The 27,468-nt window shown below is 44.4% G+C and overlaps 1 protein-coding gene across 2 annotated transcripts; it reads left to right on the top strand.

Annotated features, from left to right (window-relative positions):
• Positions 1-27,266, top strand: prickle1b (prickle homolog 1b). 2 transcript variants are annotated; one of them, XM_053415423.1, is made up of 9 exons: positions 1-235; positions 14,906-15,616; positions 19,358-19,558; positions 20,572-20,685; positions 21,668-21,805; positions 23,697-23,900; positions 24,014-24,200; positions 24,291-25,280; positions 25,375-27,266. In XM_053415423.1, the coding sequence occupies exons 2-9, from the start codon at positions 15,602-15,604 to the stop codon at positions 26,328-26,330; spliced, it is 2,805 nt and encodes a 934-aa protein (XP_053271398.1). In that variant the 5' UTR covers positions 1-235; positions 14,906-15,601; the 3' UTR covers positions 26,331-27,266. The 2 variants fall into 2 exon arrangements, with proteins under 2 accessions (XP_053271398.1, XP_053271399.1); XM_053415424.1 differs by lacking the exon at positions 14,906-15,616.
• The last annotated feature ends 202 nt before the right edge of the window (positions 27,267-27,468 follow it).

Genomic DNA, 27,468 nt, shown 5'->3' with positions numbered 1-27,468 from the left:
TCGACGCTTTAACTTGGTGCCAGAGCTGCGCAGCGCTCAGCCCTGAAGTTCGCCCCATCGCTGCGTGTGTGTGTCCGCGATCATGCACTGAAATCCCTCCTGTCCATCCAGTGAGGTGCGTGTCGTGATTGCTGGATGTCTCTTCCTCCACCACCGCTACAGTCGTGATTATATTTTTGGATAAACGGAATAACTCGAGTGCCCGACTCCTGGATCAAGTTGTGTCCTCTGAGAGGTGAGTGCTCCGGGTTTGGCACAGGGCTGCTCCTCTTGTTTTCTGTAGAAATGTTCCAACCTTGCGCTTCAACTCCATGAAGCTGTTCGTGCGTATTCCATTGGTGATTTAGGAAAGACAAACTTTGTGGAGAGAGGCTTGTTTGCCTGAATCTTTTTTGGAACATTCCGGCATCAGAAAAAGGGAAATAGTTCGTCTCTCCTCGAGTTTAAGGGCAGACAGAGAAACAAGAAGAAGAGAGGTGGTTGAGACTCGATGACACGTTTTCCCTGAAGGAGAAGAGTGAAAAAAGGGAATCTGTGGCTGCGTCCGTGGGGAATGTGTGTGCGCGCTCTTGTGCGTAAAGACGCACTTAATGGGGGGTTGCATTTTGGTCTCCAGATGTGTGGACTCAGCTGTTGCTTGTCACTCAGGTGGTCTCCCCCCTCTTTCTCTCTCTCTCTCTCTCTTTTACGAGCTCCTCAGAATCACATCAGCGTTGACAGACCACAGCCCCAGATCCTCAGAAAACATTACAGAGCGAAGCCACATCCCTTCAGCCACACAGAACTAAAGCGTTTTCTCATATTCAAATCACACTGAAGATTTAAATCCACATTTAAAAACAGGTGTAACTTTTTTTTTCTTCAGTTGCATGCCTTGTATTGGCATCTTTGAGCACAAGTAGTTTGTAAATTAGTTTTTAAAAAAGGGCCCAAGAAGAATGTTAGACACTGATCATGAGCCCTATACATGATGACGTTTTACAGTGAAGTGGGATCTGTACTGAAGCCAGTGGTGGCACCTAGCGGTTGGGGAGGTTGGTGGAGATGCTGCAGTGAGTGAGAGCTGCAGCCTTTGGGATCTTGTTGTTTCTTTTGTTGTTGTAAATACTCAAAAGTATCCGAGGTCAGAGTTATTTAAAATAAATAATAAATCTTTAGTTTTGTTAACAACATTTAGTCAATCTTAACTTAGCTCAAACTAAACATGTCTATGAGTATGTATTAAAGCAATCAAAGACTGCCGGGCAGTTTTTGCTGATCCAAGATCAGTGCAGCCAAGGATCAGGTGACATGAGGTGTGTTCCCCCTCAGTGGGAGGCCAGACTGCGCTGGGGGTATACATGCTGCAATGCTAAGCCTTTGTTAATGAGTACGTATCTGTGTGTGTGTGTGTCTGTGTGTGGTAAAGAGTGGAAGTGCTTATGTTACTTTGCTTACACACATGTGTGTTCTTTAGTGCATCTGCATTACCGACTCTGCTTGTGGTCATGCATTTGTGTGTGTGTGAGTGTGATAGGTGTTTGGGCTCAGGAGTTAAGCTGCTGTTAATTGGTCAGCCATTTGGACCACATGAGAGAATCAAGTCAGGCAGTAGCTGAGGTGATCGGTATGTTTGACGTCAACAGTAACACGTGGGCAACAGTAATAAATTAAAGAAATAGTTCAACGTGGACTTTTATATAGAAGAAGATTGATGCCACTCTTGTGTCTTGGCTTATTTTATATACCCCAGACATTTTCCCGAAATATTCCTCAAGGGCCGTATGTGAGAACGCAAATTTCCGACAAACAGGTGCAGGGTAAAAATTTCGCAGACAGCCCTGCCAACATGACTGTTGCCAATTTTGTCCAAATTTGATTGCCGCAGTAGAATTCATACATCATGTCCTGCGTCCTGCATGTTCAGATTTTCGGGGGGGGGGGGGGGGGGTTACTGGCAGAACAAATGCAAACCAGGGTGTTAAGTTAGATTTTATATTTAAACACGTTAAAGTGAAAATGGTTGAAGAGTCGACCTTTCAGGTTTCTGGACTGGACATGTAGCGTCACAGAATTATTAGTCTGGCTTTGGTAGAAGAAGAGGATGATGGATCATGACTTTCTGCTTCATATCTTTCCTTTTTGTTTATGGTTGATTTCTAAACCGACAGACACAGTTCTCGCTATCTTTCGATTGCACTTCTTCGTGCGTTCTCATGTGCAGCCCAGATTCTCGTCCTCCAGCGAGGTGTTTGAGTGCCAGAGAGGAAATCCAGCCTGGAGATTGTTTTGATATTGTTGGACTCTCTCCTGGAAAACCTTTTTTCTGCTTCAGCGACCAACGGTGCTCTAGATTGAGAGCCTCTGGCCTCGCCACTTAAACACCTCATATGAACACTGCAGTGAAACTGTTGTTGAAAACTCAATCCAAAAAGGAGATTAACAGGGTTTAAAGTAGCATGAGGACTAATTTTGCAACTTTTTAATGGGAAGCTTAAATCCTGGTTTGCTAAATTTAATGGCTCTGTCCTTCTCAATAATGAATACACAGCAGGGGCGTCTCTAGGGACGGGGCCAGGGGGCACTGGCCCTAGCTGAAATCTGATTAACTCCCGAAGTGCCCCAGCCCTCTCTTTAATCTTTAAAAATAAATGTCACTTACTAACAATTTGTTTGTAATTTTGGACGTTTAGATGTGTGGCTTTGAATCAAAGCTATAGAGGAATGTGTTAATGTGAACCTTAGTGAATCAAGAAGTGTGCATGGATGTGGACATATAATTGGGCCCTTTGTAAACTATGGCCCCTTTATGGCCCTTCATACAGAAAAATCCAAGACCTGCCACTGATTTACAGTGTTTTACAGCATTTTCACAAATTTACAGTCCATAAAATCATAACCATAAACTAATGGTGTATACATGTGGGATTGTTTGCTGCTGGCTGATTCAGGATCAGTGGGGGTCCTGCAGTATTTGCAGATATCTTGTGTTTGAGTTGGAGCAAAGATTTGGCAGCAGAATAAATAAATAGAACTAATAAGAAACATAAACATTAATGTGACATTTGTGTGTGTGTGTGTGTGTGTGTGTGTAAAAACAGAAAGCCAAGTCAACACTGTTATGTCTGTACGGCTCAGACCAGCCTGTGCACACACAGGCAAGTTTGTGCTGTCAAACTGGAATAAATCGAGTGTGGGGTTGCGCGAGTGGTTCCAAACCATAGGAACACACCCTCACACACACAAACACACACAAATGAATACACACACTCACATTTGCTTGCCAAGCAGCCATCCCCTGTAGTTTAGCTTGTGTGAGGGGCCAAAAAGTGAAGTGCCAGATCAGCAAACAGAAGAATCAGTGCACAATGAAAAACAGGACATTTCTTGGAAGAACAGACATGTAATAATTATAGATTTAGACTGGAACCACCCGGTTCTACAGGCTATCAGGTGCATCATCCAAATCCCTAGTTTATAAAGTTTGGATAAAAACACTAGGTATGTACAAAAATATGGAGCAACCTTTTTCTTTTTCACCCCTTTCAGTAAAACAGAATGTATATATGTATATACACACACATATACATATGCTGTACAATAGAATTGTGAAGTAATAAAATATAAAAAGTCCAAAACAACGTTACAGACAAAATAAAAATAAACTTTAGCACCTTTATGAACAGAGTAATGACTCAAGAGGTTAATTAATAATGAAAATAACCCTTAGCTGCAGCCCTGCGTTGAAATAGTTTTGGCTTTTTCAATACGTGTCAAGGTAAAGTGAGTTTTTTGGTCATGTGATTTATTTCTGAAAGAAATATTGCTCTATAAATGGTGAAAGAGAAGCTTATATTGCTTATAAATGTGTGTCGGCTCACAGTAACCACAAACCATGGCTGTGCCGAGAGGGTGAAGGGTGCAGTGTGTGAATGTGTGTGTGTGTTAAGGGAGGGGGGGGGCAGACCCTTGATGTGCGAACGCTAATCGTGATCCTTGAGCTCATTGAGTGGTTTCAGAGCGAAGCCTGCGGGCCGCACTGGCTCCACAAGCCTGGTATTATGGTCAGCTTGTGGGGAGGAAAAGTAATACAGGGCTTAGGCAGACTATCAGACACTGAGTAATGGACTCCGGGAGGGAGCTGCACTCCTGTTTCTGTGTCAAAACTTGCCGCTGAAATCAAGTCGCCCGCAGCACTTTGCTCGGCGATGCAAAGAGCGAGGTGTTGTTGAAAGTTCCCGACTCGTGCCTGCAAGTGAGAGTCAATTTGGCACCAACTTAATTACCCATACACACAGCTCTATTTGATGATGAATAAAGCCACACACATACACACACACATCTGCCCAGACACTGCCAGTCGCCAGCCACTGCAGCGATGGAGACATTAAAGGGGACGATTATTAGATGATAATAATTAAAAGGCTTTAAAGCTCAAGGAAAGGTAAACAGTATAGATAGAAGCACGGCAGTCTGGTATAGGAAGACAGGAACAAACCACATAATTACTCCCAGTCAAATGACCACCCTGAGGCTCAACACAAATGATAGCCTTCAGTTTTGTTTTTGATTGGGTAAAACATAAAAGGTCTCCATAACAGATTTGGGGCTTTTCTCGGGTTCGACATCACTCAGATTATTGCCGGAGTGATGTGAAAACCTCCGACGTCCACTTCTCGTGATTGTGTCTCACAGTTTAGCTGCTTTCAGATGTGCACTGAAGTCTGGAGGTTTTCCAGACGTATTCCAGAGGGGTGGTATCTGAGAAAGTGAATGTCCGGGTCTGATGCTATGGGCATTTTCTAGAATTATTGTTATCTGCTGCCTCCTGCATGTTCCTGACGTTTTCCATATCAAAAAATAATACAAAATTATTTTACTGTTTGCTGGGTTCATGTTTTCTCTCCAACCCTTTTCTAAACTGACCAGAGAACATTATAATGCAACCTCTGCCCTGGTACCAAAAAAAAAAAGAATGTTTCTGTTGATAGTGAAAATCTGAAATTTTTATGGCATGCAATCGTGAGTGAGATCAAAACACAGCCTCCTTCATGAAAGCAGTTTGACTTGCAGCTGTTTGCATCATATAAACATTTTGAAAAATGTCCCTTTTAAAATGTAAGCAACGTTTACTCGTTTTGACAGAAAGCTGTTATCGAGCCATCACGGGGGGGAAACGTAACTTCATTTAAAGAGCGATAAAAATACAATTGTTCATAAATACTGCAAAGTGAATGTATATAGGGGGAACTTCTCTATGTGCGAGTCTGGGATCAGGATTTTCTATGCATGCCTCAGGAAAACATGACTTGGCTTCAGTCCTCCCGTCCTAAATTGGTCTCATGTGGTCTCATGTGTTGGACATTGTGTTCCGGAGGCCGAGACCAACTCCTGAGCCCAACGTCTCAACTCTAATCAGAGACAGTCTTCTCCTTTTGCCTTCCTTTCCCACCTTAGCCCGACTTTATCCCTTTTGGAAACTGAGATCCCGCTATGGTGCCGTGAAGAAGACCTCCCGTTCCTTCGGCTTTGCTGGTTCACACTGGAGCAAAGCCTGGAATAATGCTGTTGATGTTAGATAGTGCGCCGGCTTTCTAGAATCAGAGTCGCAATGTGTAACGTAACACTGTCGGCTTCTGATCTGCCATGCCAAGCTCTCTCTGCCTCTACCTCCGCTGCCGGCGTAGAGCTGGAACAATGCGACATCCATTCAGTGGTGGTACTTTTTGTACAGAACGGCGAGGCAGAATAAAGGCCCGACATTACAGCTTTGAACAGGTTGTACAAAGGGTCGTCTTTTGCCGTTTCACCTCGCATGGCACAGGATGCCCTCATAAATCTGTCTTTTCCTTTGACTAATCACTGTCTGTTAAAAACAGAAGCAGATGAGGCACAGATTATTTTTTTTAGCTTTGTGAAAATATAGGTTTCACTGTTTGAAAAGGAAATATCTACACTGAAACGTATATTTAAACTTCCCCCAAACCCTTGGCTGCTGGGTGGTCGTCTGTCTCTGCAGAGGTCTCTGAGGGACATGCCCTATCTGTCACTGTATCTATGTGTTGTCCCAGTGGAACACCAGGCTCTTAATCCATCCAGGGGGGGAAACGGCTCCAGCCAATCTGATGCCAAACCGGAGTCAGGAAATTGCCTGTTATGATAAACACTGTATAAGTGAGGGTGGGGGGAATTACAGGATTTTCACCAAATTCGCTAAAAGTCGCACATTCACTTGGGCTTGAGAACTTGTGTCCCCGGTAGAAATTTGTCATTGAAGTTGCAATAATCACTATTTTTAGAGTAACAGTAGATGAAATGACTAATATCGTTCAAGCCGACTGAATCAGTGGTTATTATGTTCAAACCAGACGTTCCTGGACGGTAAACGTCTCCTCAAAGGGAAACCTGCACTTTCTTACAAGAGGTACACCATCTTTTAATAATCTTTTCCTCCTTAAACAAGCTTCCGACTTGTGGCGAGTAATCAAGCGGCGGCGTATTCCTCATCTCCCTGAGAGGGAGGATGTAACAGATACGCACCACAGTGATTAGCTGATGAAAGCTCGGGGCTTCCCGGCTGCTCTTTGCAAAACCAATACAAACAGTGATTTGACTGTTGTATGGGTTTCAGGCCTGTGAGATTCATCCATTCCTCTTTTTTTCCCTGCCTGTGAAAGTGAGCTTAAATTGCCACTTGCATTAATGAGCTAGTAAATAAATGTCTTTTGTGTTTACTCTAATGACCTCGAAAGCCAGACAGTAAACCGGGGGGGCTTAAGCGTTCATTATCTCCAACCAGCCACCCGTGAAATCCAACATGTGCGGGGTATGTTTGTGTGTTTTTTCATCGAATTGCACATGTTTTTGTTTATTCAATACTGCATACGTCTTTTGAGGAGTGTGTGAATGGGAGTGCGCTCCCATCAGAGAAGAAAAACTCTCAGGAATCCCCCTCAGGGATGCTCAGACATCTGGTTGCGGACGGGCAGCTTATATCGCCGAGTAATATGTCCAGTTAAGCCCCTCGAGAGCCGCCGCCATGCACATCATTACAACTCTCCTCCGGCTTTGCCTGGAACTTCACTGAAACCCTATCGTTTGGTTCAGAGGGGTATAAATATGCTGTATATCCTTTTTTATACTACTTCCTCCCCGGGTCCGTCTCCCATCTGTTGCAGATTATCGTCCAGTGTGTGTTTAGAGAGCTGAGCTTGTCGCCGGGCAGGACTGATAGCAAACCCAGAAGGTTTTAGTCAGCACAGTCAGGTAGGTCTGAATTAACAGAGTGGCCAACTGAGGATAGGGCTGAAAACAAAGGCGAGGAGACGGACAGCAGAGAGGGTGAGGCGGGCCCCTCGGGCAGCCCAGCAAACCAAACGGTTCGTCTGTTTACCCCGTGAACCTCGGGCCCGCTACTCAAGGGTCGGTGTGGAATGCCAACAGCGGCTGCCCGGCCAAATTCAACCACAGGTCTGTGGGAGAGGAGGAGGACAAACACCCCGCAAACATGGCCACTTTCCCTGTGATAGGGGAGCTTATTTAAGTGCAGAGCTCAAAGCGGCTTTCATATAACACGTAGCCTCGATAACTGGCGCCCTCGTGGCATCCAAACCCGCCACCAGAATGCTTCTGCGGCCGTGCTGAGCTCAGCTGATATCACTCAGCTGTTCTTATCTGTCTTTCCTCGAAATCTCTCTCAATCGCTGGCTCAGTATCCCATTTGAAGCAAACCACATAAAAAAAGCGCCTTGGAAATGTGATGTGGATCTAAAGAATATATGGTTTCACACACAGACACACTCAGACACACACACCCTCCTATGACACTGTGCAGCCTTGAGAACTCTGCCGGCCAATCAAGGCCAAGCCGCAGCCCGAGTGTGACAAGAGCTCGAGGCTGCAATCTCGGTCCGATGCTCTGTTCCCAGCTCGTGTTGTGTTTTCAGCGCTAGATTATGGGAAAGTGATGGAAAGTGAGGGTGCTGGTTGTGTAATACACAGCAGGTGTGTGTTTGTGTGTGTGTGTGCTTGTCTTGTCAGTTCCGCTTGACTGATGTGCCATCCCTCCAGGATCCTGTCATTAAGCCTCTGTGTACACAACCCCAATCCGTGGCCTACATTTATCTCCTATACAAAATTCATGAGGGGATTCACACACACACACACGCACACACACACACACACACAATTTCCCAAGTATATTGTGATGCAACCTGCCTGCTCATCTTGCCTCATTATGTTGTCATATTTGGCTTTTTTTTCCAATTTGCTTGTATGCTAAAATGTAGTTAGACTGGCATAGCCCTATTATTTCTCTTGGCCTGAGATATGTGGCACACTGTAAACCAGCAACATTGACACATCGATCATAAGCCTCTTTATTTGGAATGGGAGCAGCCTCAGTGCCAACCTTTAATTTCCTTTTAACAAGAACAAGAGAAACTGGTTTATCATCTCTTATGTTGTCTTTTGGGAACACGCATGCCCTCACAATTAAAGTACAACTTACTTTTTCATTAACAAGCAACTATTGCATTTTACTTTTCGTCTTTAATTTCGTCTATTTCACTTTATTGGCTTCACAGCAGTGTCCCAGTCGTGACCCTGGTGAATATATTACCATTCAAGTGAAGCTGAAACTGCAGTGATGCATAAGTTTTCCTCAACAAGAACGAGACGGTCTGGTTCTTGATATTTTTTCCTGTTTCACTCGTTAATATCTGCCTCTTTCTCTTCTGTCGAGGACCATCTTGAAGCACACACTGTGAGACAAGGTGATCGCAGCAGGCCGGGTTCTTATTACCAAGCTTCAAACAACACACACACACACACACACACACACACACACACACACACACACACACACACACACACACACAGAGACAGAAACACACAGCTTTCACAGCGGTGGTTACAGTGACCTCTGGCTTTTATTAAAGAAGGAATGCATCACTTAACAATATCAAATTAATGTTGGATGGGATGCACAAGACTTTCTCTCTCTCTCTCTCTCAGTCTCTCTCACTCACACACAAACACACACACACACACACACACACCAACACGCACTAATGACAAAGGGGTCCTATTGTTCCCTAATAGCTATTATAGTTTTACAGCAGTGTTTCTCACTTATATTCCAGTTCCTTGATAAGAGTTTGAGAATCCCTGCAGCTCCAAAGCACTGTTGAGACAAAGCCAGTTCTCACATCATTGGAAGCAAAGACTCTAGCGGCTCACCTATGTTGCCTGGCAAAGCATGACTAAAAATAAAATCATGACTAAATGTGCACATCCATGGTCTGTATGTGCTGGACAGAAATCTAAAACACAGCAGGAAGAACAGTGTGCACAGTGGATGCCGCCCACAAGGTGTTGTGCTGTTTATTAACACCACATTCCGGAGAAAGTCTGGTCTGAGGGAGAGAGTGAGACTTGACATGTCATCTGTTACAGTATAAATAATATATAAAACTAGAATTGGCACTCAGACGAGCGAATAATTCAACCAAGGCCCATCAGTCCCGTTAAATTCAACCAAACAGCATGAAATTGCATTTTAAATCAAGAATTGTGAATTATTCAATGGGAAATCGGTCGAAAAAACACTCTCACTGGATCTCCCCCTTTGTCCAGAGCTGCATTAATATTTAATGGGTTCTTTCTTGACCAATTTCCCATTTTGCCACCACCAAGCTCTGAGGAAATATTTTTAGTAGTTCTTGCATAACCTTGTTTCAAATAGACAAGATTGAAAATATAAAATCTTCTTGGGGGAGGTAATAAATTAATCTCACCATAGGAGCAGTGCATGTTCTAACAAAAAAAATAATCATGCATGGCTTGAGAGAAGCCGTGTATGCACTCAATAGTTTAATTAAACAGTTTGTATGCAAGCAGACTCTGTCTTGGCAAAGCGTTGTAGCCTACGGGTACATTGAGGCCGTGTATGAAGTCAGATTCAGGTAATGACATGTAGTAAGCAGTTAAAGCACGGTCGACTCTGCCAAATCGTGAAAAGTAATGACGATAATAATGAGGAACTTAACTTCTAGGAAGTAGGAGGGAAGGATCTTCGATGTTTTTGACAACATCAAAACAGCATAATTCCTCAACAGACTCAGTATCAGCCTGTGAGCGGTGAAGGGATTTACATTAAATCCTCCTGAATGTCAGAATAATTACCGACATGTGCAGGGATACAGTCAGGAAAAAAAGCATAAATTAAGATTGACAGATACATATGTAAGGTTTAACAGTAGCTGCAGTGAAGCAGCTATTAACCTGGAAGAGAATGAGTAGCTTTAGTGATCTTCTGATCGAGCACAAAAACCAACGACAAACAAGAGCCCCATATCTAAGGGTTTTCCCACCTTGTCAAGGGGTACACTTCTCTCAAGAAAGAAAATAATAATTTAAAGAAAATTCAATTTCAAACATTTATTCAAAACTGTAATAACCCTTTTTGAGTTAAACCTACATTCTCAAAGCGCATCAGACCATGTGACTCGATCCAGCAGAGGGCACTCACTGTCACCTTCACCTAATGCGTGACACAGATTGCAAGTCTTGTCAAATGATTTATTTTGGAAAAATCGACAGCCCTATCTAGCGGATGTTGAGATGTTTAACTTTTGACCTGCTGGCGGCGCTAGGTGAAGAGGCGGCCCAAAGTCTGGCCCAAAGTTACGGCCCGGCTAGATTGCCCTCCTCAAAAGTCGTCATTAAAAATTCACTTCCCACTCTTTATGTTACTTGAAAATGGTGGAAGTAGAGTTCTGAACAAGAAGCTTCTCAAGCCAACCACTACTAAAACTCCAATTCCCAGTTACCTGACAATTTCCTGAATTTTATAGCGCTTTTATTGGCGGTCCTATTGTCCCAGAGGTGTGCAGGTAACACCCGGTGGTGGTTAACAAATCTCAGCCGAGGGTTTTATGACCAGAAACCTAAATCACACTCCACTTGGGAGTGTCAGGGAATATTAACACTGAGCTGGTGAGGCCACAGAACGGGACCGCCACTGATCTGATATGCAGCGGCCAGTCGAACTGGTGGGCCTTGTTGGCGATGGCTAAAGATCCATTTCCTGCTGTGAATAGCTGCTGAGAGGCGTCTGTCTGAGTGAATGGGGCTGAATCATAATGGATGTGAATTGAGACGTGGATCTAAGGACTTTATGTTAAGCAACTGTGTCTGACATGGTTTGTCTGGCCTGTGTCAGTGGAACTTAGCTGATTTAAAACAAGTCATGACATGTATTTATCAAGACTGCTTAGCATAGAGGGTGTAGATACACTAACAACAAACCAGTTCCTATGACAAAAGGCCATGCAGAGAACTAAAAATGTAAAATATCTGCTGTAAAGTCTACATTGGTTTCACTTTAAGAGTTTAAAATTCCCCATGGATGATTTATGAGCTCATCAGCTTCGGTTCCACAGTTTTACCCGTGATACAGAACTTTTTTTAGGATTATCCAGTGAGTAGAAAGATGTCTTGCTTTTACAGTATCACTGTCAACCGGTGTCAGACCCGGTTCCCTGAAACTTTCTTTGTGGCAGAATTGTCAGGGTATGCATCCGTCAAATTTGGTGACTTTCAAATGCAGCCACCTGTCTTTAAGTGTCGTTGAGTCTTCATGTAATTTCTTCCATCATGTGTACAATCAAGTCCAACACTGTGAAAGCTTAGTGTGCACTGTTAACCGCATTTGTATGATTTGTGGCCTTTGAGTGGCTTTTTAGAAAAGTTACACATTGCTCTTAGCGTTGACCTGGTGATTCTTCTTACAAACTTGCATACTGTATACTGTCCCCGTTGGTTAGGATAGTTATTTCCACATTATTGTATATCATTAGTTTTGTACTCAGTGTTACTTCTACTTCTGTTTGAGTTTGGCTTTTTACGTCAAACTGCCCCCTCAACAAGTTTGGACATGTCAGTGTCCTTGTTGATTTCTGTTTCAATCAACCAAAAGGACGTCTCCCCCCTGATATTTGCATTCTAAGGGAGCAGTTAAAGTCCCTTCTTGCCTCCTGGGGATGAAACAGTGTCGCTCGTCAGGGTGTGAATGACTTTAAGAAATTAAAATAAGGCACGTCACTGCTGGATAAGAGCAGGTTTCCTCAGAAGAAAAGGCCAAAATAACAGTTGAGTTCTGTTCTAAGGAGAAGTGAGGAATTGTGCCAAGTGTGTGCCTGTGTGTGTTTATCCAGTATATAGTCTTTGGTATAGTACTATATCTTGGCTGAACATTAGCCCAAAGCTTTTTGCCTCCATTGAAAGAAAAGTCATCTAAAGGTTTCAGTCTAAATAACATTGGACTTTCCTAAGTCTAGGGATAGACTGATATTTGTTGGGCAGTTATTTTCCTTTTACTGGATTAATTCTAGCATTTCTAGCTGTTAATGGAACTGTGCATTTGTTCTATGTGCGCATCATGTGTTTGTATTTGTAAGGACGAGGGGATTAAAGGTCACTGCATAAACCTGCCATTAGTTAGTTCTCGCTCTTCAGCCTCAGACATGTGAATGAGACCAGAATATCGTTCATTCAGAACATCTCTGATAGCTTGTCAGGGGTCTGATATATCACGCTTTTGCCACGTTATCACTACGATCCATTAAAGCCGATGCTTTTATTGTGAAATGAGGAAGCTGCAGGGTAATCACATCACAGCGTGATGTCATACAGAAATCAATATGATCGTTTTTTCCTGTGGCAGAAAGGGCTGGCATCGTTATGTTCTTTTGCTTTAATAGATACTAACTGACACCTAATAACAAAACCCCAAAAGAATTTGCTCCGTGCGCACCCTCTCCCTTTTATTTCTGAGAGGAAGCAGAAGAGACAGCAAGGTCAGCCGTTCTCTTGTGTTTTCCAACGAGCTGCGGGTCTTTGGCCACAGGCCCAGGCCCGGACTGAAGGGCTGGTATCTGCCTATTGTCTGGGGGTAAAGCCACTCATCCTCGGACATGTCCCCTATTCAGACAAGAGCATTCCTCACCCTGCTCATTGTTATTTGAATTAAGTTCTTGTCTGTCGCTTGAAATCCGTCCTCCTAAAATAGGAACTCCAGAGCTTTTGAAATGTATATCAAGATAAATATCTCAGGAAACTCAATGCACGTCTTTCGGAGGGGTGAAACGCAAAGTGGCTTTTGCAGAGCGGCGCCAAGATCCCTGGAAAACTTGAGTGCTTTTCTGAAAGGTCTACCCGCCGACTGGACTGCCAATCTCGTCTCTCTCAATTTCAAATATGCGTCGGCTTGCCAGGAAAGGAAGGCCGCGATGGCAGAGCACATAAGACTGTCTCATCTATCTGCACACAGGGAATCTTTCACTCCATCTCGATCCTCCTCTCCGTGGTAGTTAGTGGACTGAGTCGTGTCTCATTCGTAACAGGTAATTTGGCGTGTGACAAGCAGGACCGGTTGCCCCTCGCTGCAAGTCACTTTGTGGGGTTGTCAGGGGAGAGGACGTCTTTGTCTGCCGGACAATTGAGCAAACTCATTTGTCATTTTAGACCCTTTTAAATGAAGCCGCTGCTGCTTTTCAGCCTTTCATAGTGACGGATGATGCACAACTTCTCCAAATCAATCACATCGGACTTCCTCTGAAATACCCAGTGGATCCGTAGTTTTCATGTCCATCTACTGGTTTTTATTAGTGCAGCTTTTTTATCGGCAAAACGATAAACATTTTTCTACATGAGGGATATGTCTCAAAAAGACTTCTAATTTTAAGTTTTGCTGCATTGTCATGAGTTTCCTGAAGTGAAGTGCTCACAAAAACGCATGACAATGACCTGCAGCAGCCCCCCCCCTCGGCTCATTCAGATCTCCCAAAATAGGAAGGGGTGAGGTGTGGGGTGTGGGGTTGGATGTCGGAATCAGTGAGAAAACGTGTCTCCTGCGTGAGAAATTTCCTGAGATGGATGAGGTTGACTCAGGAAGAAGAATGGTAAATATTTAACCAGTAAGAGACCCAGCGAGACACAAGGAGTTCAGTTTTACAAAGATAAATCATTAGCTGCTTTTTAAATGATTTAAATGCTTCCAACGCAGCGGATCCATTTTCTGAAGTTTTAATATGTCGGAAAACAAATCTTTGTTTTAACAATGGATCACATGACAGGTGGAAGATCGTCAACCCCTTGCTATTCCTTAGCTCAACTTTAAAGAGCTCTCTATCATCGCAGCCCCGTAAACCTAAAGTATACCACGTGAAGCTAGTAACAATCCGATTAAGAAGCAGAGACAACAAGACACTGGTGTGACACATTATGGACCAGGTTTAGGTAATCAGGACGACCAGGAAGTGAAAAAACCTGAAACAAGATATGAGTTTTCAAAATAAAACAGGAAATGAGGCACAAAACATAAGGAATAAAAAGTTAACTTTACTAAAGTGAATTGAACTTGAATTATTTTTACATTTTGCACTTTACCAGAGGTCTCGCATGAAAAGTTACGGACATTTGCATTTTCTGATTCAGGGAAATTACACACTTCAGTGCATATTTGAAAGCAGCTATATCGTCCATATCAGAATGGACAGACCTCTAGTTTTCATTTTGTCAAATTTTGTACACAAACTGTTTTGTTGTTGAGATAATTGTGCTGCTGGGCTAAAAACATTTGCATCATCCGGCACATGATCTAATTTGCAGCCGAGTACAAATTAATTTCGACCTCAGCTCAATTAGATGAGCTGCATGAGACCGGATGACCCCAGGATCCATTTAACGACAGAGAGAATGTGTTGGCGTGTGCAGTCACTCGTTTCATAAATAGAAAGTTTGACTTGGAGGGAGATAAAGAGCAGAGTGGAGCTGACCAGAATAAAACTGCCTTTTTCTTTTTAACGCTGCCTAAAAAAAAAGGTGGAATGCCAACTCTTCTTTTCTTTTTTTTTTGCTGCAGGTAGAAAGGAAAGTGAATTGAATGTGGCGTGATAAAAACACTGGTCTTGCTTGCAGTACAAAACAAATCCGGAGGAAGAAAGAGAGATGTAACGAAAGAAAAACAAAGAGAAAAGAGCTTGAGAGACGGGTGGACATGTCATATGGCTTTCAGGGGTCCTGCAGCCAAGTTTGGGGGCGGAGGGTGGTGCTGGTAGAGGGGCTAGGTGTCACTCTGGTGGAGGAAGGGGGGTGAGATAGAGAGAGGAGGGGTGTTAAGGCTGTTTGTGTGTGTGCCTGAAGTGCAGGGCGATTTGCTCTGGAGGGGGAGGAATGAGGGAGGGGCCGACAGCTTGGCTGCCCCGAAGAGCTGCACACACACTGATCCACTCACTCTCCCACACACTCACAGGGATCAGATACACTGCAGATAGAGACGTCACCTCGCCGCCCTCCCTCCTTGCTCTTTGGTCCTTCAAAGTTTTGGACGGCTAAATGAGTTGTTGAGAGAGGACACCACCCACCCCCAACTTCACCACAGCTGACTTTCAGAAAGCCTGAGACATTAGGGGGGTGAGGGACACGTCCAGACTGAGCGGGACCTGGATCTGAGTAGAGCTTGGACAGGCTGAGCTTGATGCTGCAGACATGTAAGCTCTGCGGGACCAGGACATTTTTCGGAAGTGGATGAGAGCTTTGTGTAGAGTTGGAACCAGAGATGCTTTTCCTTGAGGTAAGAGGGACACGGTTGTGAATACTTCTTGAAACTCAGAAAGGTTTTTGATGAATGAAAAGCACGTTTGTGGCTCGACTATGGAAAATGCTTGTGTGAGCTGTTCAGGAAATTAATGTGGAAGATTTTCTTGGTTGAATCAGTTGAGAAAGAGCTGAAGAGACTTGAGCTTGGCTGAGAGTTGATCCTGTATGTGTGTATTGCTTTATTAGTGCAACATGCATGAGTCTATATCTTCCATCTTGTGTTTTTGTGCATGGACAACAGTGAAGGGACTGTGTGTGTGTGTGCAGGTGGTCCCATGCCAGCTGTGTTAAATCCCCCCGTGCAGCCCCTGACACCCATTTGGCCTTAAAATAACACTCCAGCAGTCAAGGAGCAATGACCTCGGCCTTTGAACTCCACAATTTAAAGGGTTTTCTAAAGTAAATCCCACGATGTTGAAGAAAAATAGACTTTTTTAACCATTATTAGTTCGAATAAGCTCTTAGTATCTCCATATCTGTCAACATCTGGTTACTAAAGCTGTAATGCACCAGTTTTAATAAATATATGCCTATAGAGAGAACACGATACACTTTGGCACAGTCTGCAAATTAGGATGTATTCCTTTAGTTTGCCTGAGGTTGTATTCATTTGAAAATAATATGTGCTGGACTAATCCCTCGGTGACGGAGAGCCGCTTAGAAAGTGTCAGTAAAGCAGGAAAGGACACACACGGTTGAACGTCTGTTTCCCCGAAAAAAGGTTTCTCTTTTTAACCCCTCCGGCCTCGACCTGTCACATCCCCGTCGTGTGTGAAGTCTGGAGCAGGAATGGGTGGACATTTTGTTTTTGTTTTTCCACAAAGAACGCCTTTGTGTTATTGCCAGGAGGTGACATGGTGAAATGTGAGTTGCTGCGTGTGTTGGCTCAGGAATCTGTAGTCACCGTTTGCCCATTACTTGTGGGATGAGAGGCCAGAGATGCGAGGGAAGGAAGAAATCCTCAAATGCACGACGCCAAACTGATTCGATTAGTCATTTAATCGATTAGCTGAGTTACAGTTTGGAGTAATTTTAGCTTCTCTAAAGGGAGGATTTGCTGCTTTTATTTTCTCACGCTCAGAAGTAACCTGGATATCTTTGCCCGGTCAAAACAAGTCTTCAGAACATTTCTGACATTTCTTATTTGTTGATTATTTGTGTAAATAATTGCCAGATTAATTGGTAATGGAAAATAAGGAGTTATTTCAATAACTCACCCAGATTCAAAGTTTCGAAGATGTTGAATTGGACAAGGAATCATCACCATTAATTCAACCAGTCTGGTTCTGGCCATCTTGTCAAAGGTGGTATGGGTAATTATATTCATGCTTTTGATGAAGCTGTGTGGCCCAATGCTTCAGACGTCACATGTTGGAACCCTGGCACCAGGCCCACGTTCCCATTAACATATGTCATGCGTAAATTTAGCCGTAAACCAAACCTGCAGCCATGTTGGCTAAAACATCAAAGGAAACATTAATGGCTGCCTACTCCTAAATGCCAAGCTCCGCAAAAAAATTTCAACAAACATTTTAATGTAATGAAAAAGGAAAGAGAAGTACAGCGGTAGATGGCGGTGATGCAACTTGAGGTTGGTAGCCACCCGCCAATAAACAGAACGAAGAAAAAGAAAACAATAATATAGAGAAATCTATTAATTGCACCACTTACTGGTCACGACTAGGTTCGTTGAGATAAAGCAGAGTAGGCAGAGAAAAGACTGAGTGATAACATTATCTGTCCCACCATAAAACCTGATAGATTAGTCACGGAAGAACAAAGCAGCAGTCAAATACCCTTTTGTCCCATGATAAGAGCTTTGGTGTTTGAATCTTACAGATTAGAAATGCTGTTAAAAAGTCAGTGTTGTGAAGCCCTGGGCTCCTTTCAACTGTATGCTAATCTGAATGCTAATATTTCCCCTTGACTTGTTACTGCGGTTTGACTGTGTGGTGAGGTGTCGGAAGCCCGGAGGGCGAGCTGTGCAGACAGGAGTTGACATTTCTGAGAAGATGGGGTTTCACTCCCGCAGCGTTTAGGTTGCAATTTCAGTTGCAGCTGACCTTTGACCCTCCCCTGCAAGAAAACCCAGACTTCAGGGTGCAGATACATCGTCGGGTTTTTCAGAAAAGAAAAAGAATGATGAGCACAAAGTACAGTAAAGTACGGCGCCTATTTATGACTTACAGAAGTGTCAAAGTACTGATGTAGACATACCGTGGACTTTTTGTTTTTAATTAAGAGCTTATTTTAATCTGATAATGACTGTTCAAAGATTATTAAAGGGAAGGTGGGGTCAGTAAAAAAAAAGGATTCTTACAGGCAAAGGATGTATTATGGGTCTTGACAGAACCTATCAAATTGTGGTGCGGTGCCGGATCAGTGGGAGGATCCTGGAATTCTTTCCCCCACTTTTTTACACACAGCGAAAAAAGGCGATTTCTCAGAGAACACTTGGTATTTAAAAAAAAGTCAAGCATAAATTTCAGCCCAACTTCTGCCATTTTCACACAGACCCCAAGTAACTGATTATCACCTGGAACAAGCAACATGTTATAAATACATTGAACTGACTGCTCTCGAGTCAAGGATATAATGATAATCAATGGACGTAATAAAGACCCTAATGTCCCTGATAGTTCTGCTTTTCAAGCCTACGTGGTTTGCAATGACCCCTGTGGGAGGTTTCAGTCTGTTTTCACCCAAACAAGTTCCATTCTGGTGCCAATTTACACGTCAAAAGACCCAGAGGCAAAACACAAGTGGCTTTTTCAACGCCTTGAGACGAAAGCGCAGTTATCAGGCCAAGGGGGCTCAGAAGGACATGGCCACCGAGATAAGACGGCTACTGCTGCAGGCGGGAGAGGTGCTCCGCAACGAGACGAGTTAATCCCCGTTCATGTTACAGTTCAACTCTTATCAGCTTGTAAAAGTTTGAAATGCTGAAAGAAGGCTCTGGTCTGAGTGGATGAAGACAGTTTAGTAGATTTTGACTTACTGCATGTTGCCCCCATGTTACACAACCTTCGGTGCTTTGTAGCTCAGTGGATCAGACCAACTGATATTTCTCCTGCATTCTGTTGAGTCAAACCAAGATTTAGATGTAAACTAGATTTCTTTCATATGACCCATTTGTAGAAATGCAGACCTCTCAAGCCTCATCGTCTTATGTCATTCACTAAATGCAACATCAGAGCATTCAAGTCTGGTGGTCGCCTGCATTAAGTGCATCATGCTGGAAAAAGCCTTGTGTGGTTTTCCAGTATCTATCTTCCGAGTTTGTGTGACATCCCCTTTGAAGATGGACAAACACTGCTTTTGGGCTCTTTATCAAGTATGATAATGGATAAACAAAGAAAGTAAAACACAGAGCCATACATGGGATGGAAAATCATATTAGTTATTCTTGAATGTGACACAGTAGGCTGGGATTGTGAAAGGACGGGAGAGGTGGGACGAGCTTGTCTTTTCTTCCCTTTTTTCATGATCCTTCAACCTCCAAGTCATTGCTGGGACAAAAACTATTATCTTGTTGAGAAATACAGGGATTAAAGTAAATGAGGAGGAATTTAGAGTAAGTGCAAGTTACCTAAGTAGGTAACCTCGAGCTTTGGGCACAATTATGAAAATGAATCAGGCAAACAGAGGAGGAGGAGTAGAAGAAGTTGGGCTCTGTAACCGTCTTTCCTAAATCCCCTTTCTTTTATATTTACAGCGCTCGAGTGTGATGAATCTGGAGCGCAGTGAGAGAGGGGAGCGTCCTCCTCCTCCCCGAGGCCTGGACATGGAGGCCCGTGCTGGTGGAAAGATGGGGAAGATATCTGTGGGCTTCCAGAGGAGCTCCACCTCCGACGACGACTCCGGGTGTGCGCTGGAGGAGTATGCGTGGGTGCCACCGGGACTCCGGCCCGAGCAGGTAAGCACCTTGACTTGTTATACCTAAACCTTTCTGTATAGATAGAAATTATACCCTTCATCTCTCAAAGAATGAGTGTAAACACCGGTATACCACTAGCATGGGATATTAAGTATGCAGACATTCTATTAGCAGTCTTAGTGTAGCTGGCGATGTTTCTACAGCCATTTGCATGTATTTAAAGATACACATGTTCAGCTGATCTTCATTCAGACATAGAATAATCAATAAACTGTAATACAAGCAGTCTAATTCAGGCCACTTTGTTAAATGTGATGTAGGTAGTTATACTCATACTTTAGATGAGGCTGTGTGGCCTCGAACATCACATGTTGTCGGTTCAAACATGAAAAGGAAAAGCTTCCTCCAATTCTGACAGTTTTGCATACTTTCCCTCACCACATTTAAAAGATTCGGTACACATGACAACTAGTTTAATTTGATCCAAGGTTCTGTTTCCGCTGTCAGGGGGAATCAGCCTCAGCAAATATTGACACTTCCAGTCTCGTGCCTGTCTCTTGTGTGTGCAGAGATTTCACACTCAGGCGCCTGTGACTGAATGGAGATTGATATGTTTGGCCCACAGTGTCACATGAGGACAGACTCTCCTCCTCCAGCTTTTCTGACCAACACTGTTGCAGACAACATGTCTCACTTAAGCCCCTTTTCCACCTGTCAAAAAAACCAGTAACACCTACTAATATCTGGCTTTGGTCTGTAATGGGAATTGGTCCAACGGCATTCACTCCGGGGTCAAATGAGTCTACCGTAGACACAGGTTTTTGAAATGCACCTTTTCCAGCATTGAACTTTGAAATGATCTAAAATCATTGTGTTTCCTGGTTAAAAACCCTGTGTATACTTGCTATTTGGGGATCTTTGGGTCTAACTGAACATACTTCCTTCGTCTGTAGCATGAGAAACGTCCTCTTGAGCATTCATTTCACATTATTCTGGAAACTACTGATTTCACCGTCTGCTGGAGTTCATTCCTACTTTTCTTCCGTCCTCAGGTCCAAATGTATTTTTCCTGTCTGCCGGAGGACAGGGTGCCGTACGTCAACAGCCCCGGAGAGAAGCACAGGATTCGACAGCTCCTCTACCAGCTGCCGCCGCACGACAATGAGGTAGAGATAATGAGGGCGAGGCGGTGACAGGGTGTCGGGGGAAAAAATCCCGATGTGAAAACACTTTTTTAACCAGGATTCCTTAGGGGGTTTGTTTCTTTCAAAACGTCTCTGGTATTAAACCAAAATGTTCCCGTAGTCATAGTAAATATTGCACACTATACTTAAAGTTGTTAGTGTATTGAATAAATGAGTTCTGGGATCAGCGTCGCATCACAATGGCAAGAATTTTACTTTAACGGTAATTAGCCCCAACTAAACTAAAGCCAGCAGCTGAGTAAAGCCTGGACAATCTCCGCCGCCTTTTCTAGTAAAACTAAAACAATGGCCGCATTCTCTCAACTGCTTGACTAAAAACTGAAAGAGAAACCTCCTGTGACAGTAAAGCACATGCCTGCCTCTTCTGTACTATGGCTTTATGGTGTGTAAACCAGCACTGCTCCTTTCACATCTGTGTTAATAGAGTTTACATTGGGAGATACGGCGGAGGGGTTATCACCAGAGAAGAGGGTCGGTGGGGGGGGGGCTTCTGTCTGACGGAGGTGGTCTCAGAAGACACACAATGGACACACAGAGACACAAACACACACATTGTTTTTATGATGTTTGTCGGCAGGCCTTGTGGTTGAGGAAACACAGTGCCGCAGGATTCCTTGCATAACAGTGGTTAGCAGGGATAATGTGTGTGTGTGTGTGTCATCGTTTACTGTTGTTTAGAGAACAACCGAGCTGGTTGCGAGGACAGTGTTGCTCTTTAATCCGAGGCCATCATCACCAAACACAGATGAAGGGGTTGCGCCATCCGTTCCGACGCAGCCTCAAGCGAAATTAGCTCTAATGAACACCCTTCTCCAGCCATACATGCGTGATACACAAAGATGAAAGCTACAACCATCAGCAGTAACGGCTGCATGTTTTTAAGGCCCATATTGACTCGTCCACCTTTTATCTGTAAATTGACCTCACTCTTTTCTTTGACCAGGTGCGTTATTGCCATACTCTGACAGAGGAGGAGAAAAGGGAGCTCCACATGTTCAGTGCCCAGAGGAAGAGGGAGGCACTGGGGAGAGGAACACCCAAGATCCTGCCCCGAGCTCTGCAACACACCCGCTGTGAACATGTAAGTCCCACACATGGATCCCTGGGAGCGCACATGCACACAGACACACACACACACACACAGGAACACCACTTGCGTCATTTAGCTCTCATATAGCCATAAAGTAAGCAACCGGTGGTTCTGAAGTTATTTATATCACGAAGCAGCTAACACACACCGCCCAATCCCAACGCGAGGAAGCCCGAGGCGCAACCCTGATTGGCTAATGCAACGGTTTTAATCACGGACATAAACGTCCTCATTAGGGCGAGAGAGGAAGCGGGGGAAATTGGGGAGGCTCATGCTCAAGCCGTGCAGAGAAGCCGGTTCCTCTTGAGGAATTCGGCCAATTTCCTGCCGCCAATTAATAGCTCAGCGTGACGGACGGTGAAAAAAAAGAAATGCACAGGTTAATAAGTGATTCTTGCGTAGTGTTCTGAAATCCTGGCCTTTTCCAAACAAGTCACAGTATGTGGCAGATAAATCCTCATCTGCTGGTATGACTGCAGGCAGCTCAGCCCAGTATGTGCTGCTGGAAAGGAGTTGGGAGGTTTCTGTGGGCAGGGGACATTTTTGGGAGATGCATGCTATTTGTTTCTGGGATTTTGGTCATCTTTGTACACCTGGCCCCCATTTTGACATCCTGCTTTAAGTCATAGCAGTTTACGAAACACAGAATCGTAAAAAATTCAAAAAGATTTCCGATCTTTCATTTGGTGATGGTGTTTCAAACAAAGCATGCAGTGCCATTCAAACTCCCCTTGATCTTTCTTTTGTTTGAAAAACTTTCGACGCAACAAAATTAAATATTAGTGTTATGTGGGTTCCGGCTAATTCAACCGCGGCCAATGAGAAAACCACATCCTCTGTCAGGAATTCAGCAAGAGCAGCGGCTCAGCCACGGCGACACCACACACACACACACACACAAACACACACACACACAAACACACACTCAGAAACATGTTCATACACTCGTGCAAACATTGTGCACATGCTCAGGTCGTCTAAAAGATACATCGCGGACACAAGGGCATACGCACATATTTACATACATTCACACCCACTTTGTTAGGCTCCAGTTTCCTGCTGCTGTAAATCCCCGGGACATGCAACACCCCCCACGTCCAAGTCCCCGCTCTGTGCATCCTGGTAATAATGCTTAACAGCTGGGCATGCTATCCCATAGCTGCACAGGGTTATATAAAGACTCATGATTGCACGTTCAGATGCGTTTTGTTTGGATAGTCTCTGTGGAGTCATACGATCTTAGGACTCAAGTCCAAGGCCAGCATATTCTGCTTTGGATTATTCTTAGTGACCACAAATGTCACTTCCTCAGCAACACCCAATGAATAACTGACTGTTAGACCAGAGTGAAACAGCCCCTGATTGGAGACCATTTGTAAGATAGTCATGCTTGTTGCCTTAAAGTAAAAATGGCTTTGTATCTTTGTTATGAACTGTTGCTGTGTTTCATCACTGTGGAGATACTAATGTGTTTGGAATGGATCGTGTTCCTCTGCAGCTTACTGTATGGCCACCTGTTGTTTGGCCTTCATTGTTTTAGAACCACTGCAGATATATTCTGAATACTTATCGCCATAATCTCTCATTTGTTTATGTCGCGTTCCTCATGAGTCACCGGCATCAACTGTGTCGCCTCTATTTTAAAAAGTCACTCCCGTGTGCATTTGTCTCAAGGTAGCGTAAATTATGGTGACACTCAAGGTAACCCGAACCCTAACCCAGCTTTATAAATAATGACATACGTAAGGAGATACACTCTGTGAGGAACGTGCTCTGCCAATCTGGAATCCCCGATGTTCATTTTAGGCCACTGTAACTTGTGCAACAACATGCCAGAAGCATAAATCTCATGGATCATCTGTTGTTTGTGTTGGAATCGTAGTGCAGTGGAGGCATCAACGGAGGGGAGATGGCCATTTTTGCATCCAGAGCAGGGCCGAGCCCCTGCTGGCACCCAGCGTGCTTTGTCTGCGCCACGTGTCAAGAGCTGCTGGTGGATCTGATCTATTTCTACCAAAATGGCAAGGCTCTCTGTGGAAGACACCACGCTGAGCTTCTCAAACCAAGATGTTCTTCTTGTGACGAGGTGAGTGGCAATAATTGAAGCAGCGCCCACAAATCCTTTTCTGTTTTACAGTGAACCGTGGCAATGACTTGGAGCTCAACATACCTAACAGCAGAGTGTGTGTTTCCCCTCAGATCATCTTCTCAGACGAGTGCACTGAAGCGGAGGGCCGTCACTGGCATATGAAGCACTTTGCCTGCTTTGAGTGCGAGATCATGCTCGGTGGGCAGCGCTACATCATGAAAGATGGCCGGCCCTATTGCTGTGGCTGCTTCGAGTCCCTGTATGCAGAGTACTGCGAGGCCTGTGGTGAAAACATAGGTTAGTTATATTTGTGAAGGTCAAGAAATATCTATGCTAATGCTATTGCTACTGCTATTATGCTCATCTCTTCATCTAATGCCCCTTTAGGTGTCGATCACGCCCAGATGACCTACGAAGGTGTACATTGGCATGCCACCGACCAGTGCTTCTGTTGCGCACAGTGCAAGACATCCTTGCTTGGCTGTCCCTTCCTTCCAAAGCAAGGTCGCATCTATTGCTCAAAGGGCTGTAGCCAGGGAGAAGATATTCATGCCTCTGACTCATCAGATTCTGCCTTCCAGTCGGCCCGCTCTCGGGAATCGCGGCGCAGCGTCCGCATGGGGAAGAGCAGCAGACCTGCCGAACAGTGGAGGCAGTCGCAGCTGTTTAATCCCCCTCCGGCCATCCCCACGTTTGAGTATAAGATTGTGAATGGTGATGGTGACGGAAATGCCGAGGGCGACGTGGATATCATGGGCCGGAAGCTGGCCCATCTCAGCCTCGAGGAGAGGTTCTGGAGGGAGCGGGAGGAGCAGGATGCTTGTGGGGAGGAGGACCCAGAGGAATGGGCGCAGCATGAGGACTACATGACTCAACTGCTGCTTAAGTTTGGGGACCGGGGGATGTTACACCAACTTCAGCAGCCACCCGTGAAATCCCCCACCCCCAGCTGCGACAGAATTGGGCACATTAGTGTCTCTGATCCCTGGCTAAAGCCTGATTCTACATCGATGGGGGTTGCCGCCTCTTCTCCCACCCCTGCCAGTCCCACCCAGAGCCAGACTTCCAGTCAATCCCGAGCCAACAGCCTTAGTCCTGGGCTGATAAGCAAGAAACACCTGCCTGAAATGTACTGGGCCCAGTCCCAGGATGGGATGGGAGACTCTGCCTATGGGAGTCATCCGGGTCCTGCCAGTGCCAGAAAGATCCAAGAGTTGGAATTAGATCAGGACCAATCCGGCCCGGGTAGACAGGCCTGCTGGCCAGACACCCGGCAGTGGTATGATGACTCCCTCGAGTGCATCGCTGACGAGCTGAGGAAGGTTGAGCAGGGGGTCGGAGACTCCATGGACTCCCTGGCACTCTCAAACATCACTGGTAAGGAGGCTACTGTTTGATGGATTCAGTCATATTGTACTTTCATTTTATTCAAAACATGATTTTAAAATGTGCTGTTCACTTTTTTTTTAAGGTGCATCAGTAGACGCCGATGGCAGGGAGAGACCTTTACTCTACACCCTTGCCATGCAGGACCCCTCGATGGCAGATGACTGTGAGAAGATGAGCAACATGGGAACCTTTAACTCATCTCATCATCACCATAGTAACAACTCATTGAACCTTATCCTGGAGAAGGGAGACAAGGAGGAGGTGGCATTGGCCTGGGGGGGTGGACCCGGAGGACATCACGCACTGTCCCCACATTCAGAAGGTCTCCCTGCTTCCTTTGTCCACGCCCCAGCACTGAGGAGAAGCAAGTCCCAATCCAGGCCTCCTCAGATGGTTAAGTTCACAGAAGACACTGTGGACAATGGATATAACGATGGGTTCGATGTCAGTATTAGAAAGCATCCCATGAGTGAGAAGCCACAGCGGAGGGTGTACTGCCCAGAGGAGATGGGCCGAGAGAGAAGCCACTCTACAAGCCATCACGGGCGTACCAGGCAGCAGCACCACCACCGGCCAGGCCGACACCACAGGAGCCGCAAAGCCCGCTCGGACAACGCCCTTCACATGGTTCCCTTGGACAAAGCCCAGAGGCCGTACGAGCCCCAGCAGCAGGGTCTGCTAAACCCCCCATGTGGTGCTATGCTCTTACCGCACCCCTCACACAGGCTGCCCCTGGCCTATTCCCAAACAAGATCTGACTTTATGCTTCAGGGTGCGACACAAGGAGACCCACGGGTTGAACATTTAATGGGTCTCCACAGAGATGAGGAAGACTGGTGCTCTACCTGCTCTTCTTCGTCTTCAGACTCCGAGGAGGAGGGCTTTTTCCTGGGTCAGCCAATCCCTCAGCCTCGACCAGTTGGGCGTTACTACGCCGAGGACTTCCCGACGAGGGTAACGGCGCTCTCTTCCCAGATTCATGGCTCACAGACTGGTCGCAGGAAGAGCCACCGCTCTAAAAATTGCATCATCTCTTAACAGTTCAGTTCATCACATTGTGACCTGCACTTTACAACGTAACAATATCAGACTCACTGATGGTTTACACAGGTCAAGGTTTTAGAAAGGCCGTCTCAAACACCACATGAGCACAAACTGTATATGTGCCGACATAAGGACATGTCAAGAGACATATCACTTTAGGTCAAAATCTACTGAGAGAAGACATTTTTAATTGTAACTGTTGAGCAAATAAAAGACCAAATATGTGCAACATAGCGTTAGTTTTTTTTTTGTTGTGTATGTGCGATTTTGGCCTCGATACTGGGCTTATTTAAATTGTAGCACTAATTAGATGCATGGACATTTGGAAGCCTTTCTTTAACTTACAGCAACTGTGGCAGGGTGGAGACATTTCTTTTATTTCAGCGATTGCAATTAAGTTGTTTTAAAACGTTCACGTAAGTTTTGCAGCGATATCTTTGTGTGCATTAAAATGGCAACACTGTTGTACACAGAGGTTGATAAAAGTAGAAAATAGACTAACCAAATAATAATTTAATGCATTATAGTACAAAATGATGATGTATATACTAAGTTAATATTTTAATACTGGTATTTTTATATCCGTGTTTCAAGAATTGTTTCTTTTGAAGTGAATCATATATAAAACAATAGCAGTTGTTATGGTAAACGAAGAGACCTCGATAATATTTTAGGAGAAACAACAAAGAAGGTGCCACATCAAGAGCTGTGATCTTCACAGTAAAGTGCCATGTTACTCGGTAACGATGTCCATTTTAAAACATATATTCCAAGATGCTCACTGTTGGTGTATAAAATATAAAGATAATGGCAGTTCCACCCGCATTGTTTCATACTCAGACCAAGTGTTCACTACCCTCGCTCAGACATAACCACCTGAATGCTTTGTGCTGTAAAGATGCTTGTAATAAATATTTTTTTCTCCAAAGATTCAAATATATGTTTTGACGTTCTTTCCCAAATTTCAGATACTGTTTGTCCCCTATTGCAAAATATGTTTTTAATGTGGAATAGCTTATGGGATTCTGTGGTGGATCATTTTTTAAATCATGGATAAAAAGGTTTTTCTATACTCAATATTTCAAAGCATTAATTTAAGTTAATTTAAACATCTGATTAACAGTCAGATGTT

The sequence above is a fragment of the Pleuronectes platessa genome, chromosome 22 (assembly GCF_947347685.1).
Source record: "Pleuronectes platessa chromosome 22, fPlePla1.1, whole genome shotgun sequence".
Lineage (NCBI taxonomy): Eukaryota > Metazoa > Chordata > Actinopteri > Pleuronectiformes > Pleuronectidae > Pleuronectes > Pleuronectes platessa.
The sequence above is the reverse complement of the archived record's forward strand: the minus strand, read 5'-3'. Positions and strand labels throughout refer to the sequence as shown.